This window comes from Pogoniulus pusillus, chromosome 7 (genome assembly GCF_015220805.1).
Source record: "Pogoniulus pusillus isolate bPogPus1 chromosome 7, bPogPus1.pri, whole genome shotgun sequence".
NCBI classification, from domain to species: domain Eukaryota; kingdom Metazoa; phylum Chordata; class Aves; order Piciformes; family Lybiidae; genus Pogoniulus; species Pogoniulus pusillus.
The window spans coordinates 8736988-8753412 of record NC_087270.1 but is presented as its reverse complement, the minus strand read 5'-3'; the positions used below and the strand labels follow the sequence as shown (position 1 = coordinate 8753412).

Below are 16425 nucleotides of genomic sequence, written 5' to 3'. Positions count from 1 at the left end.
CCAGCTGCAAGTTGTTTACTTTAGGAGACATTAGATTTGATTAGCCTTGGAAAGGGACTGAGGTTAGATTAGTTTTAGATAGGGATATTGCTTTCTGCTATTGCTTAAGATCCAGCTGTGACCAATGGATGCCCTTTTTTTCCTGCAGTTTATTCATTAGTCATTCCCTTCCATTCCAACAAGTTTGGATCTTGGTATGCCTCCAGTGGAAGCTTGTCCTGCACATGGTAGCCTTTCCAAAAAGAACAGCAATTTCCCACAGATTTCTTCTGTCTCACTACTGGAGGTGATTTGTCCAGGTCACTAAATACAGAACGTGATGGTCCTGCTTGCAGAGCACCATGCTGCTAGAGACTGTTTTTTTGTGGCCATTAGAGTAAGATGCAAATAATCATATGGGCACTGCAGAAAAGTTTATCTGGGATACTGAGTTCTGCCACAACTATGTAGAAGTGAAAAGGAGGGGGCAACACTCCTATGCTGGGTTTGTTGATACTGATTTACTACATTGTCTGTAAGCTAAAAGTGAAAATAAGCTTGGAAAGAAAGAATGAGAACCTAGTTTTCTCTCCTGGAGGATTGTCCTAAGTGCTCACATCCAGCTTTGTCTGGTGTTAAGGGGCAGGTCTCATGGGATGTGGGAACTGTTGCCATTCTTGCACCTGAAGGAGCATTATGTACACATCTACATCATTATTATTCTGCCTGAAGGCTTTAGCATAACCAGATGGTATTTATCTGGCCATTGCAGATGAAAGAGTGTGTGAAATAGCAGCATGTGACAATGATAAACACTGCACAGAAATAGAAAGTACATGTAGACTCTATCTTAAAGAATTCAGAGGAATTCCTGAGAGTTATTGCCTCTGCTGTATATCAATTCCAGAACAAACACTTTGGAAGTATGTGGATGTATGCATTTCTGCAGATCCATACATCACTTTGATCAGTGTAATTTGAGGAGGTCAGACAGACCTAACTTCCCTGGGGGAAATTACACTTTTCCAAGTGCTTGCACTTTTTGTTAGGACCCATTTGGACAGGGAAATACAGGACAGTAGAAAAGAAACCGGAGCCATAGAAAAAAGTCTTCGGACTGTGGCCCAGTTTTGATCACAGTTCATACATTTGATCACACATCATTCACAGAATCACAGGGAAGGGACCTTGAAGGATCATCTAGTCCAGCCCCCCTGCCAGAGCAGGACCACCTAGAGCAGGTCACATAGGAAGGCATCCAGCTGGCTTTTGAACTGTCTCCACAACCCCTCTGGGCAGCCTGTTCCAGTGCTACATCACCCTCCCAGAGAAAAAAGTTTTCCCTTGTTTATGTGCAACCTCCTGTGCTCCAGCCTGCACCTGTTGCCCCGTGTCCTATCGAGGTCCAAAGAAGGACAACAAGTACATATTTCTAGATGTGTCACAAAAGAATTAAATAAATTCATAAACTGATAAAGAGTCCAAAGATGTATAGTGATTGTGATGGTTTGGGTGTTCCCCACCCCCCAACACTTGGAAATCACCCAGACTAGACTCATCTGGCTCTGGGAATTGAGTGAAGCTTATATTTACAGCTTAGCTCAATAGACAAGCAGATATTTACAGTATATACAGCTATAGACAGAAATAGACAAGGGAAAAGGGAATAGAGAAACACAGCAGCCCTCTCAGAAACCTGAGTCCCCAGGAGGGGCTCCCAACTGCCCTTCACCTTCCCCCTACCCCTCTAAACCTTACCCCAGTCCCAAGGAAGAATGGAGGTTCAGCCAGGGGGTTAGGAAGCAAAGTGGGTTAGAGAGAGAGATGCAGCTCGAATCTCCCCAGCAGGAGTAGTGCTTTATCTGTTGATTCTTGTTCTTATACATCTCAGCAAGCCTATGAGTGAAGTAGACATCACCCTTGTTTTCCTTCCACAGCCTGTAATCTAATTCTTCTCACCCAAACATTCTAGCTAGCTTCAAACTAGCACAGTGATGAAATTACTGATGATCTGTCCAGATCTCTACTAGCTTTCTTGTTTTGATCAGATGAAAGAACATCGGAAAGTAAATGGCAGCTGTTGTAGAGCAGCAAAGAAAGGCTATAGATTAGAACTGAGGCTGGACATCAGCATGGGTGAGATCTGCATCAAGTGTGGGATGGCTTTTTAACACATAGAGTAAGTCTTGCATGAAGAGCTTGTCATTCTGCATGTGTACAAGCAAAATCTATGTTAGCAGCCTTTCATATTTCAAAATGTAAAGATTCCATTGAAATAATTGGGTGGAATTTTGGTAACAGTAGTTGGGAACACAGCTCTGTGATATTTTATTGTACATTTTTCCTTTTAATAAAACCCCTGGGTTTTATTTTGTGTACAATATTAAAATGCAACTTTTTTACTAACTTCAGCAGGTACCACAAAGTAAGTAAATTCTCATTCAAATTGAATGTGTTCAACTGGATACATTTTCAATTGTCCCCTGTAGGACTAGACCTGTCATTTTAGAACCCCTGTAATTTCCTACTGAAAGTAGTTGGAGTAGCATGAAAGCCTCTCTTTTACTTTGTGCATTACTTACTTAAAGTGGCATTTTGAACACATATGTGTGGAGATGTGCAGCAGCGTTCTGCAGACAGGACGGTCTGGGTAAATGCAAAGTATTTGCATGCTGTAACAAAGGTTGTGATTCTGCCAGACAATAGCATTATGCTGAAGAGCAGCATCTCTTGCTGGGAATGTGTGCAGGCCTGGCTGTATTTCTTTGTAGGACTAAATAAATGGGAGAAGATGGAAGGTTAGTGTGAGCATGAGCAACACCTGTGCCTGTGTCTTTATTTTGAGAGGTAAAGAGAGAGCCCCTGTAGCCCCAGTTCCTTGTCTCAAATAACAACCAGACTTGGATGTCTGAGGAGTGTCAAAATGAGGCAAGTGTACATGATTTTCCTTTTCCAGAATCACAGACCTGTGTGTTCATAACACCCCCTCAATGGTGGTAATAATCTCCTTCAACAGCCATTTGAGCCAAGAGTGTGTGTTCCTCTGATTGTAGAACAAGGGCCTTGTGTATCTCAGTGGTTCTCAAGCAGCTTCTACTGAAGGTGGCTTCCCTTTGGGAATGTATAGTCAGAAAGCCTCTGCTGCACAGAAGATTTTGAGAGTATTTGCAGTGTAGGTTCATCAAATGCCCCTGCATACTGGCCTCATACATGTGTGAGAGGCAGCATTCAGCTCCCCAGGCAGCCTTTATCTACAACAGATCAAGGAAGTCCTGATCCTTATGCAAAGGTGTATCGAAATCCTGAGGATAACAAAACCAACTTTAATTTCTTCACACTGTCAGATTTGGCCAGGAATAAGTTTCTGCTCTGAGAGCCTTTTTGCTTTTTATGTGCCTCCCAGCCCTTTTCTTCTACTCTGTGGTACTATTCTCTGCTTATCAAAACAGACTGGCTGAAGGAAAGGCAAAGCCATCAATGCTAGCAGTGCTGGCATAGTTCCTAACAGATCCTGTTTATTTGTTAAAGAGAACATTGTTTTGAGCTGGCCCAATCCTTGCATCTTTTCTTGCCTTTTCGTTCTCTTTTCTTTCTTTTGTTTCACTCTCTGGTTTTTTTCCACTTCAGAAATATACAGATACCTCCTAAAGTTGCTCCTTTTCAGCTACACATGGTGGGATCCCCTTTGAGTGTAATTCACAAACATAACCTGATCCAAGTTCTGTTGTTGGCTACCTGTTAATCAAAACTGTTATGCTTCTGTAGGAAACCTCCTGCTAACTTGGCCAGCATACAGGACTCACAAATTGTTCTAGAGCAGTACAAAGGCCAGAATGCATCTGTTAGAATAACACACTGAAGCCACTTGAAGGTTGTTTTGGTGAACTGTAATGTACAAGTACTATGGGCCTTCATCAAATACCATCTTGTTTCAGTAGGACATCTTACAGTGACATTCTGATGCCCTGCAGTGCCAGTACCAGTATTGAAAACTGTCTGACAGTTGTAAATGATTCTTTAGATCTGGGTGTCTTCAGGAAAGTACAGAAGTGTGATTATTTACCCTTGAATTTGGAGGATTAGTTGAGCTATAGTTGTTACTTGCCATCTTCAGGACTTTTTTTAAAGCTTTCCTATCCTTCCTTCTCCTTCCCTTCTCCAAACTGAAAATTCAGCCTTTTTAATCCCCATCTTTGTAGTGCAGGCACTTTTTCTCCTTGAACATTTTAATCAGCCTTTTCCATGGCTTTTTCTGAGTCCACTACATCCTTCTTTAGGCACAGAGACCAAAACTGCATGTGGAATTTAAAATGTGGATTCACAATCTTTTTATGTATCTGCAAAGTGACTCACTTTACCCTGTTCTCAGCATCCTTGCTGATGCTGTCAAATATTTGAGGGGGGTTGGGGGGATTTGAGGCTGGTTTCAGAGAAGTGTCAGCAACTCCCAAATTGCAAGCACTAATTCCAAGTTAAGCATCATGCTTGGTTGTTTACACTGAGGCTCACCCTATTTGCTCAGCTTTAAGGTCTTTTTGGAGTTTAGCTGCTTTGGGCTACCCAAAAGATCCTTGGAGTCTTCTGAAAGAGATGTGAAAAACTGGAGAGCTCACTGTTTTCTCCCTTCAGCTCATCAGTCATGGCACAGAATAAAACCTGTCCCAGTGTTCAGTCCCTGGAGGACCCCAAATGCTGGGTCTTTTCCATCCTGAAAAGTGACCATTAAGTCCTTCCATTTGTTTTCTCTCCTTTAAGCAGCTTTTGGTCTATAAAACATCGTTTCCTCTAATCCCAAGGCAGCTTAATTTCTTTAATAGCCTTCAGTGTGGAACTCTGTTAGAGGCTTTATGGAAATTCACATATATCATGTCCAGTGAATCCCCTTTATCTGCCTGCTCCTTGACACTGGGGTAGAAATCCAGCAAACTGGTGAGAAAGGATTTCCCATTAGAGACAATCTAAGCCAGCTCTTCTCCAACAGACTGTGATTATCTCTGTGCTTAGGGACCTTATTATAGAGCCTGCTGTCTTAACTAGGGGTGTAAGACTCTTTGGTTTGTATTTCCCAGCATCATCTCTAAAGCCCTCATTTGTAGAAGGGAACCTCCCATTTTTTCTGGCACAATGGCTGTTGTGATGATAGGCAACACATCTTTGTTTTTAAATTCCACATTTAAGAGCTTTTGGATGAATGCTGTCTGGGCTTGGTGACTTCCTGACATCTAACTTGTTTATTTAGTCTAACATTTTCCCTCTGTTTGCTTATTGATCTAGTTCATTGGTACAAGGAATGCAATGGGTGTAAGAATCAAACATTTTCAGCAAGAAAAATAATACAAACAAATATCTGAGCTTATACTTTACCATGACTGATGCTTTACACACCTTTTCATCCAGCCATGCCTTAGCTGTTCCCAAAGTTGGAATCATTAGAGCATCCTTTGCATTTTTCAAGTTCCTTTTTGGGCCTCTTGATCTTATGTTTACATTTGGCATCAGCAATTTTCTGGCTTTTCCTTATTTGGACAAGCTTTCCATTCCTCAGAGAGGATAAAGGAGGAACATAGTGGTACCCTCCTTAACTATTCAGGTGGGTTTCAGGTGCACCCAGACAGTTTCATACATCTTTTGCAGTTTTGTGCATCCTTTCTAATACAAATTGTTCTGGGGTGTAGTATTTAGGAGATTTTAAAGCCAATTCTATGCTACCTTTTGAACTGTTTATGGTGTTTTGCTGCTGTTCTAGGAAACAGTCTCTTCTTTTTGTTTAGTGGGTTTGTGGTTTGTTAGCTTTGGGGTTGTTTGGAGTTTTGTCCCACTGCACCTTGTTTTGGTACATCATCAATGCAGTTCAGTAAAGGCTGCTGGAATCTCACACTCCTGCTATCAGTCCTTAACTGACAGCTCTCAGCTGTTACCAAACTTCTCAGGAAATCATTTTATATATCTAACTAATACATATTTTATTTGAGTTTGGGTTTTCTATCCACAAGGATTTCATTTTGCTTCTGACTTCTTACTGTATAAACTACATTCACATAATCCTTCACACACTAGCATTGCCTCACCTGTACATCATATTGTGTCATTCCTATAAGTGTGGTAGCCTGGTAATGTTGCATACTCCTTCAAGGTCACCAGGATGCCTGTTTTACAGGGTCATTGCTTGGTACCAGTAATTCCTGTTGTCCTGTCTTCATGTGTGGGCTTTTTGTGTCGGTACAGAGGCATGTCTGAGCTTCACTCTCACACCGGATTTTAGCCACATCCACCTCTTGTGGTACATCCATCTGAACAGATTGCTTTTCCTGACCTGCCAGCTGAAATGCTTTCTTAACTGTGTTAATTTCCATTGCCAGCATCCTGGTGTGAAAATGTTTCGGATGCATCCTGTTTCTTGTCACAAAAGTGACAGTCCTAATGTGCTCACCTTACCCTGAGCCCTTTGTTCATGCTTGGAGGCTCTGATCCATGTATTCATCTCAGGCCTTGCACAGAGCAGTGATAGTATTTCTGAGAGTGCTATTCCTCAGTTTCCAAGCTTGTCTCCTGGCTGCAAGCTTTAGTCTGGCCTGCACAACATCCCTCCGTGCTTCCCTACAGCAGTACCAATGGGTACTGGTTCTGCCCACTCCTCAGCTGCATCCCAAGTTAACCTAACAACCTGGATGTTTTGTTTCCTGCCTAGAGCCGCTTTGCCCTACCACTGCCTTATTTTGTTAGTGCAAGCTGTGAAATAGTTTCCTGTCAGCTCAACTTGAGGTGATGGAAAGTGTGAAGCTGGGAAACAACACAGCACTTAAATTTCTGTTTGTTTTGCCAATTGATTGTCAATGTGGTGTGCAAAGTAAATGAAAGGGGAGAGATGGGATTTCTTCCTTAGAGGAGGAGATAGTTTATCAACAGCTTTGATAGCTGAACACCGAGGTCTAGACTAAGGAATATGTATGAAATGGAGAAAGCATCTACAGTTCAGAGAGAAGTATCTTTGCCATCACAGTTTTGCCTGTGAAACCATATGACTGCAGCACACAGTGCTCTGTTCCTGAAGAGACATAATCTCACACATTTGAGATCCTAGGTGCTTGGAATAAATATACATTATCAAGATTTCCATTCCCTTAGATAGCACTTTCAGTTTATCACAAACATTACTCCAATCTGTTAAAACAGGAGAGACCTGAGGGCTCTTTAAGTGGACAGGACTGTGTCAGTTTGTCCTTTCTTAATTTTGAAGGACATTGGCAATAATTACATTGCATTAAAGGAACCAATGTCGGAGGTTGAAACCTGAGCTACTTTACAGCTGTCATACTTAAAGTGCATATAAAAATAGACTTCATTAGGAATTGCAAACTGGAATATCTAAGTGTAACATCACTGTTAGAGCTTTCTTAAGGGGCAAGGCAAATAATTTGGAGTGGTAGAATGAACTTCTGTGCTAGCATTAAGGGGAGGGTGGTCTGAGGCTATTTGTATGTCCCTTCTCAGTACCAGGTACATGCCTGTGCTTTGGAGCTGTTCTTCTCTTGCTTTCCCTGGTAATGCTGATAATTCAAAACAGGATTAATTAGCTTTTGAAAGTAGAGTTTTGTGGAAGGTAGAGTTTTGAACTGGTAGAGTTTTGTGGAAGGTCCAGCAAGCAAAACACCCTTCCTAAACATCCATTTGCAATCCAGAACTCTTAGGGTCCAGTTCCTTTCCTGGAGGTTGTTGCACTCCATTCATTAATCCGAATTGCACATGGAGTGCTTCAGTCTTAATGTGAATCCTGTCACCCAGAAGGAGGGCCATAATGTCACAGTTTTAAGAACAAAAAAGGCTCAATCCATCTTACTGTTTTCAGTTCCTTCCTTCTGCTGTGGTTGAGCACCAGAAGCATGATGAACATTCTGCACTCACATCTGTTATTTAGCCAGACAGAAACTTTGATTAGGAAATTATCTGCTACACCAAAGTCAATCCACTTTGCTCCCACACAAGATGCTGGTGTTCATTTAACCCAAATCATACTCTGTTCTTGATTGACTAATGCTGTCCCTAATATAATGTTTTATTATAATGCACAATTTCCACTTAGGTTTTGTCTTTTCAGTGAAAGTTCAGGCTTGTTCCTGCTGTCAATTATAACAAATTCTGGCAAGGTTAAGGGCCTGGAAAGCCTGTCAGATCCTTAAGGGCTAGCGTCCCTGACGTTGGATATAATCTACACACAATAAATTGCTTCAATAAGATTTTGATTCTTAGCTCAATTGCACAACTCTTTTGGGAGTTAAGCTAATGTGCATTCAACCTTTAGAGGTTGTGGTGATAAAACCCAGCTGTTTCTTCTCAAAAACAACCTCTCCATATATTGTTGTTAGCCACTGGTGTTTTTATGTGATTGCAGTGTCATTGTGCACCAAAGAAAACACCAAATTTTGGTTAGTTGCATTAAACTCTGACATGAACTGGATAATCAGTCTGACTAGCTTGATTGCATGCATTACAAAGTCATCTGCAGATAGCCAGGGTGGCCCATGCTTTGGATAACATGACCTCAGATCCATGTGTGGGAATGTTGATTCTGTTTGTGAGAGCACCTGCAGCTGCAGGTCACACAGCCTTCAGAGAGGTATACTGAGTCTCTGACCACGAGGGAGAGTTAAAGGCTGGGAAGGGGAGCATTGGGATTTACCAAGGTAGGAAATTAAAGACTAACTTTTATCATCTTCTGTATGGCAACTCAATTTAGAATGGCTGAAGAAGGCTACTGTGGGAAGCACTAAGAATTGACTCGCAGTGAAGCCCGTGTTTAAGGCAGAAGAACCAGCAGCATTATTTGTGGAGGGCTTTTTGCTAAGCAGATGTCTAGGACTGCTACATTTCAGCTTTGGTGGCAGAGGATGCTTCTTCTGAAATGGGTGTCTTATTTCTGTTCTGTTAACTCAAGCTTATTATTTATTAGGTATTCTCTTGCTGACTGTTCATATTGACTGATATCAACAATATACCCATTTTATTGACATAAAAATACCCATATTTTTAAAGCAGCCTAATGTTAGTTTTTAAAATGCCACATACCTATTAATAATGCTATCTCATTGAACTTAGAAATGTGCTTTGTTATATGGATCTATGGCCAGATCATCAGCCCTAGCTGGATATGAACAGCATAGATACTTTTATAGGGGCCTAGCACAGAACAGACTGTATGATCTGGCTTCCAGGCATTTGTTTTCTTGATACACTTTTGCATATTTTTAGACTGTTCCACTTAATAGGTGATGCCATTCAAAAAGAGGATTTGTACATCACTGAGCACTGTAAGCATTTAAGACATGGGTAGTACATCTGTCATGTAAAATATTAATAGCATGCTTTTAGGTGCTCATGGAGCGAATGACCTTCATACAGTGGTCTGTTTCTCTGCAAAGCAGGGAAAATCCTTTCTTACCATTAAAAGCAAGAGGAAAAACCTGCTTTCATATGGGTAGTAAAAGCACTGCACATTAACTTCTAGGCAATGTCTATACAATCTGTGCGATCCATCATTCTTGTCTTGCCTGCCATCCAGCAGCTGTAAATAAGCAGTGGTTTCACCAGACTTTGTGTTTGCTATTCCATGGATAAGAGGAGGACTTCTTGGTTAGAGCCCTCAGCCTCCAGCTGGTGGTGTGTGGGCCATGTTGCTCTCTTTACACACCAGCGTGGTCCAGCGAAGGGCTTTTTGCCTGAGGACTAGACAAAACTGCACAACGCACCTGACAGATTTCCACATCAAAATGCCCTAAAACTTGATGATCTCTTTTTCTCTTCTCCTTCCATCCTCCTCTACAAGCACACAAACATATTTGCATGAACAGGCTTTAAAAATTCTTCAAGGCAACTATATGACTGGATGAAGCACTTAGTGCCATGGTCTAGTTGACTGGATAGGGCTGGGGGATAGGTTGGACTGGATGATCTTAGAGGTCTCTTCCAACCTGCTTGATTCTATGATTCTATGATAAGGATTGCTTTTAACATAAAGTCCTTAAAGTCAATAATCCTATAAAGAAGACAAACAAATAGGGAGATCTCTGCTGTGGCAGACCATAATAAAGCTGTACATGCAGTAACAATTATTTTGCTCAGTTATCCATCAAGATACCCCTGACAGTTACAGGTCAAAGTCGTCTGTACATCTGTGCTGCTGTCCCCAAAATGTCAATGACCTAAAGGGACCACTTAGTCTGTGTAACATTTGCTGCCTGTCAGTATTGTGGAAAGGCATTTCTGGGCCCTTTTCAAAGTACAAAGATTGTCCCCATTTCCAAGAACTTCCATCTTCACATCAAGCCTCTCTTTGTATGGGGATGCTGTGGGTACTGCAAAACTCCTTGCTACTGATAAGTGCAGGTGGTTGCCAATACTCGAATACTGGTGGGATTTCCATCCCACGTGCAGAATTTCAACCACTTGGTAGTTGCAAGAAATCCCTCCAGAAGGCTGTGTGAATGATGGAGTTTTGTCTGTAATTAGTGCTTGCCTGCTAGTTTTTTGTAGGGACAAATTGAGGAAATGGGGGAGAGGAGAGGGATTGCAACAGGGCTACCTCAACCTTTGCAAGGCAGATGAAAAATGAAGAAATAGAACATGGGAAGCATTTTGTTCAGTTTTTTACCCTATTTTACTATTAAACTACAGGTTATTACTTAAACTGGAGCCCATTTCCTCCTGGAGATAATTTGGGAAATCACTCTAATTCCAGTTTTGTCATCCAGGAGCAAACAAATGTAAATTTCAAAAAGGCCAGGCAAAGAAAAATCAAATCAAAGTCGCAGACTGGGTGACTTCATGACGTGGAAGTTACTGCATCCCACACTACAGAATGAGTGGATTGCTGCTGAGGTGTAGCATTTTCAAGCACAGCTTTTTGCAGTTAGCAGGGTGCACTCCAGGGTCGTTTTCCCATGTTCCATGTGATAATGGGCTAAGAATGTGTAGGCCAGGTGGCTTCTGAGTTCATTGAAGTATCACAGTATCATCAGGGTTGGAAGAGACCTCACAGATCATCAAGTCCAACCCTTTACCACAGAGCTCTAGGCTAGACCATGTCACCAAGTGCCACGTCCAATCTTGCCTTGAACAGCTCCAGGGACGGCGACTCCACCACCTCCCTGGGCAGCCCATTCCAGTGTCCAGTGACTCTCTCAGTGAAGAACTTTCTCCTCACCTTGAGCCTAAATCTCCCCTGGTGCAGTCTGAGGCTGTGTCCTCTTGTTCTTGCACTGGCCACCTGAGAGAAGAGAGCAACCTCCTCCTGGCCACAACCACCCCTCAGGTAGTTGTAGACAGCAATAAGGTCACCCCTGAGCCTCCTCTTCTCCAGGCTAACCAATCCCAGCTCCCTCAGCCTCTCCTCGTAGGGCTGTGCTCAAGGCCTCTCCCCAGCCTCGTCGCCCTTCTCTGGACATGCTCAAGCATCTCAACGTCCCTTCTAAACTGGGGGGCCCAGAACTGAACACAGTACTCAAGGTGTGGTCTAACCAGTGCTCAGGATCCAAACATAAAGATGGAAGGCTTTTGAGAACTGAAGTTAGGCTTCCAAGGCAATTCCAGCTAGAGATTTCCAGTGTGTTTTAGGCAAATCGATGCTTTGCAGTGGTTTTGTGACTCAGGCCTGTTGTTCTGTTCTTTTAGAGTTTCTTTGCAAGGAATGCCCAAGAGTTCATATTTTCATTGATCGGATTGAGCTGAAGGACATTCCAGAAGAGCAGCTATATATGAGAAGGTGGCTTCATGAACGTTTTGAAATAAAGGATAAGTGAGTAACAATGTGCACAACTTTTCTGTTGTAGGAACCTCTCTTATTTCTTGTGTGTTAATAGATAAACCCATGATTTCTGTGTTACCAGCAGTGCAAGCTGTGGGGCTCTCTGAAGAGAGGTGGTGCCCACACTCCTCTGTGTATTTTGTATAAGAAAATACATCTATAGTTAAACCTTTTGCTCAGGAGGTTGAGGTGCCTGAGTCTGAGATGTTCCTTAGACTGAGGATCTGTGAGTCCATGTTCCAGGAAAGACTCATACTCCTCCAAATACTCTCAGTTTATCTTCATGCTCAGCCAAGAATGTAAGGTGGTCGCAGTAAGCGAGCAAGCAAAATGCAGTTTAATTCTAGCCTCATAGTCAGAGCTAAAAAGGGACAGATCTTGATTTGCTCTCATCTGCCAAAACTGCTTATGCATCTTCCATCAGACAGGGATTGGATAGAAATGGAACCCTGAGATCCCTGCCTTCACTGGTGAGATTATGTGAAGTAGGCATTTCATCTGCCATCTTTGAGTCATGGCAGAAGTGGAGTGCCTGGATCCCACCAGCATCTCCAGAGAAGGTCACTAGGGAATATATGCAACAGATCCTGGGGGACCTTGTGCTTTGGAAGGATTTTGTGCCTAAGTGTGTTTTTTAAGTATAGTTTGAGAGATGACAGTTTAATTTGCCATGTCTGAAGTCCAGACTAAGGGAGCTGAGTCTGTTTACTTTCTAAGTCCTTGAATACACTGCGGAAGACAGACATTTCCCTGGTTCTTCAGCTGTGTTCCACTGTGAAATTGTTCTGTCAGTTTCACACTCCATGGAAGTAAAAAACAGGTTAATTTGTCTTGTGAGCTTTGAATCCATGTGAAAAACAACATGATGGCACTGTTGCTAAAATGTCTTACAAGTTTAGGATCAGGCTGTCCGGTGTCCCTTAACCAGCAAAACAGAACCCCGATGATCTCTGTCTCACTGTAAACTCCTCATGACTGGAACATTGTTCCTGGGACCAGAGCAGTCTATCAGGAAAACCTGGAGATATGTAAACAAAATCCCAGAATCTTCAAATCAATTTATCACTGAATTTCAAAACCAGGAGGAAAAAACATTACCACTAACCCAGCGGTGTAGCATTTCACTCTCTCACATTTGGCTTCCAAAATGCTTCATAGATTCATGAAATTGTTTAAGTTGGAAAAAGCCCTTTAATATCATAGAATTTGTTAACCCAGCACTGCCAAGTCCAACACCAAACCATCTCCCTAAGTCTTTATGTCTTTTAAATGCCTTCAGGGATGGTGACTCAAGCACTTCCCTGGGCAGCCCAGAGAGTCTTGTGGGCCCTTGTTCATTTAATGAAAATGCTCTTTTCCCATCCCTTAGTGTTCAGTGATTAACTGTGTGTGGTATTTTGTCCTACAATATCACCCAGTGTGCTGGGCTTTTCTGCTACCTTCTGAGTGAAAGGGATTATTTTCTTTTGTATTCAGTGTTAAAATTGGTCCTCAAGGAAAATCTGCTTTTATTGCATACAGGGGTTCAGGTTGAGTACTTTGATGTGCAACATTGCTTAGAATGCATCCTATTCTTAATGCATACTGATTGTTTACAGCTTGCAGATGAGCTGCTACGAACTGTGAAATCATTTCTTACCTAATGTGTGACTAGAAGCAGCTCTTGGATGTCAGGAAGTTGCTTAAAACTTCTTCTGCTAACGCCTAACTTTGACCGTCTCTCTTTGTCTGCTCGTAGGTTACTAATAGAGTTTTATGATGCAAAAGATTCTAAAAGAAGAAACAAGTTCCCTGGGAAAAGTGTTCATTCCAAACTAAGCCTCAAGAAAACTTTGCCATCCTTGCTGTTTTTAGGTGGCCTGACTGCTAGTATGCTTCTGACAGAATCCGGAAGGAAGCTTTACGTAAAAACATGGATCTATGGGACTTTAATTGGCTGCCTGTGGGTTAGCATTAAACCATGAGCAGATGTTAGTCTCTGCTCAGTGAAATGTGCAGTCTTTCCTTGCACATTGCACCAAACTTTTTCCTGAGTTTATAGTTTAAAGAAATGTGTAAATAAAGCCTTACTGATGGAGCATTGGAAATAACAGAAATCACGACTTAAAGCCTCTGTGTGGTTGGTTCGGGGGGAAGTAAAGGTGGATTTTGCTACTGAGTTTTGCAGATGAACTCGAGTCACACAATAAATTGCTTTCCCCATGAACTAACATTCATCTCTATCTGCAGATTCGATGAGAAATGAGTTATGCATAAGGGTGTCTTAAGTGGACCTGTGAATGTATTTACAGAGATTAATTTAAGGTATATATTTATTCTTCTAGAATTCCTGTTGATTTTTTTTTGTTGCTCTGGTGCACTGCAGCAACTCAGTTGTGTCTACCCCAGCTGTACCACAACTAAATTAAATCTCTTTTTTCTTTATCTTTGATTTTGCTTTTTCAGCTTTAGCTAAATACTGTGTTCTTTAAAGGGGACTGTAAGCTGGCAAGCTGTGAGATGGTACCTGGAGCAGAATAAAATGTTCCTGAGAGCTACTCTTCATGGGGAAGAAGCTCTGTTGATCTAGTGCATGACTTTTTTTTGTTATGTTGCAGTATTAGCTGGCTACTTTACATAAGTAAAACATTAAATCTTACTGAGCAAACAGCTTCTTTTGAGCACCCTGTACTTGTGCATAAAAGGAACGTATGCAGTATAATGAAATGGTAAAGGGGTCAGGTTTCTTTCTGGTCTAACCAGACTGTAGCCTGCCTTGTGTCTGCATTGTCCTTAGCACCTCAAGAGGTTCAGCTGAGCTCACAGAGCTTTCATGTGTCCGTGCCACAAGCAGAAGATTCCTGTTACCTCACAGTTGTTGTCCAGGTAATGCACAGTACTACTGTAACTTAGGAGCACTAAGGTATGGTAACGAGGAACTGCAGGTGTTCCTGCTGGATCTGAAGCATGTGCCTTTTCCCACTGATCTGATTTACTCTGGCAGTCATCTCCATGCTGTAGTGTCACACTAGATTCCCTGGTCGTTCTAGGCAATGCAGACTGCAGTTGGGACTGAAATTGATAGATGCAATTTGCACAATAGTCTAGTAGTGAAAAAAAATAACTTACCTGTATTTCACCTGCTTGAAAATAGACTTTGAAATGCAAGATCAGCAAACTCTTGCTACCAGAAAGTCTGTGATCCCATGGCTGGTAGCTTTGTTGGAGAAGTGGCCACTGCTTGGTATCAAGGGACTAGTCCCTATGTACAGTGCTCAGGTAGGAAAGAGGATGCATTTTATTTTCTTCCATTGTGGAATTGGACTCCCTGTGTCAAAATGAAAGAACTAGAGAATATTTTTGTATCACACTTGCAAGCTTTAAACGTGCATCACTCTCTAGCTTCAGTACTGTCTGTCTTGCCTTAGAGTCCATTGTGAGTTCAATGTCTCTTTAAAGTTCTAGCTCAGTTTTTCAGATTCCACCGTTGCCAGTTCATTAAAGATACTGCTTTTACTGTGTGGTTGTTTCATTCTTACAGGATTCCTTAGAATAATTACAATTCTACCTTAAAATCATGGGGTACAACTTCTCAGTTTGCAGCTCTGTGTCCTTCCATAATGGAGTTTTGTCACCGGAGTTATTTATATCGGTGATTGAGTCAGGATATGTCGATGAACCATTTTAAAAACAATGACTGGGAACAACGTTGAAAAACAGTATTGTTATGAGGCTGTGACACCAGAGAGAGAGAGAGAGAGACAAAAAAAAAGCCATTTTATTAACAGCCAAATGTGCTCACACGTTGTAGTTCTTCCTCTTCTCAGCTGTTTCCAGCGGGTATAACCCACAAGGCAGTGTTGCGACGTTAGTTTGATTTCTCAGTCGTGGAAAGGAATTTTACTTCTGACATGGCTAAATTTCTTTGTAACAGCTAAAAGTAACCTTTGGTGATACATCATCAAGAATAAATGCAAACTGCTTAATTCACCTGTAGAAAAATAACTGCTATTTTGGAGAGCCTAATTACCACAGCGTACTGGATCTCTCGCTGTTTTAAGTAGCAGGAATATAATTGATGCAGTGCAACAAACAGACATGATGTTTGTTTTGAACCTTATACTCTCTGTTAATCTTAATTGGTTTGGGGTTTTGGTTGTTTTTTTTTTCCTTGACATTAATTTATAAAGTTTTAAAACTGTAATTTGCTGATGTATTTGGCACTGGGAGTATCACATGCTATTTCTAAATATGCACTGATATTAACTTGAAATATTTCTTCATTAAAATAAGAGCCAGTGCTCATTCAAGTTTTCTGTGCCGTGTGCTTGTTCAGTGGGGTTTTGTTTCTACATTTATGGTTGTAACTTGGTTAACAGGAACTTCCTACAAAACAGCTACAAGTGTGATTTTGTCCCATGTGATATCCTGGTCACCAAACTGGAGAAACACAAACTTGATGGGTGGAGCACTGCTGGATAAGGAATCAGCTGGATGGTCACACACAGAGAGTGGTGATCAAGGGCACAATGTCCACCTGGAGACCAGTGACAAGTGACATCCCTCAGGGGTCAGTGCCAGGACCCCTGTTTAACATCTTTGTCAGCGACATGGACAGAGGAATTGATTGCACCCTCAGCAAGTTTGCAGATGGCACCAAGCTATGTGGC

At 41.8% G+C, this 16425-nt stretch overlaps 1 protein-coding gene across 1 annotated transcript in view; it reads left to right on the top strand.

The window, feature by feature from the left end:
- The window catches only part of AGPAT5 (1-acylglycerol-3-phosphate O-acyltransferase 5), a 60640-nt gene extending 44575 nt beyond the window's left edge, over nucleotides 1–16065 (top strand). The window contains exons 7-8 of the mRNA XM_064145842.1: nucleotides 11644–11767; nucleotides 13515–16065. Of these exons, the coding sequence (XP_064001912.1) occupies nucleotides 11644–11767; nucleotides 13515–13740 (350 nt within the window). The 3' untranslated portion in view covers nucleotides 13741–16065. The remainder of the gene's footprint in view (nucleotides 1–11643; nucleotides 11768–13514) is intronic.
- The last annotated feature ends 360 nt before the right edge of the window (nucleotides 16066–16425 follow it).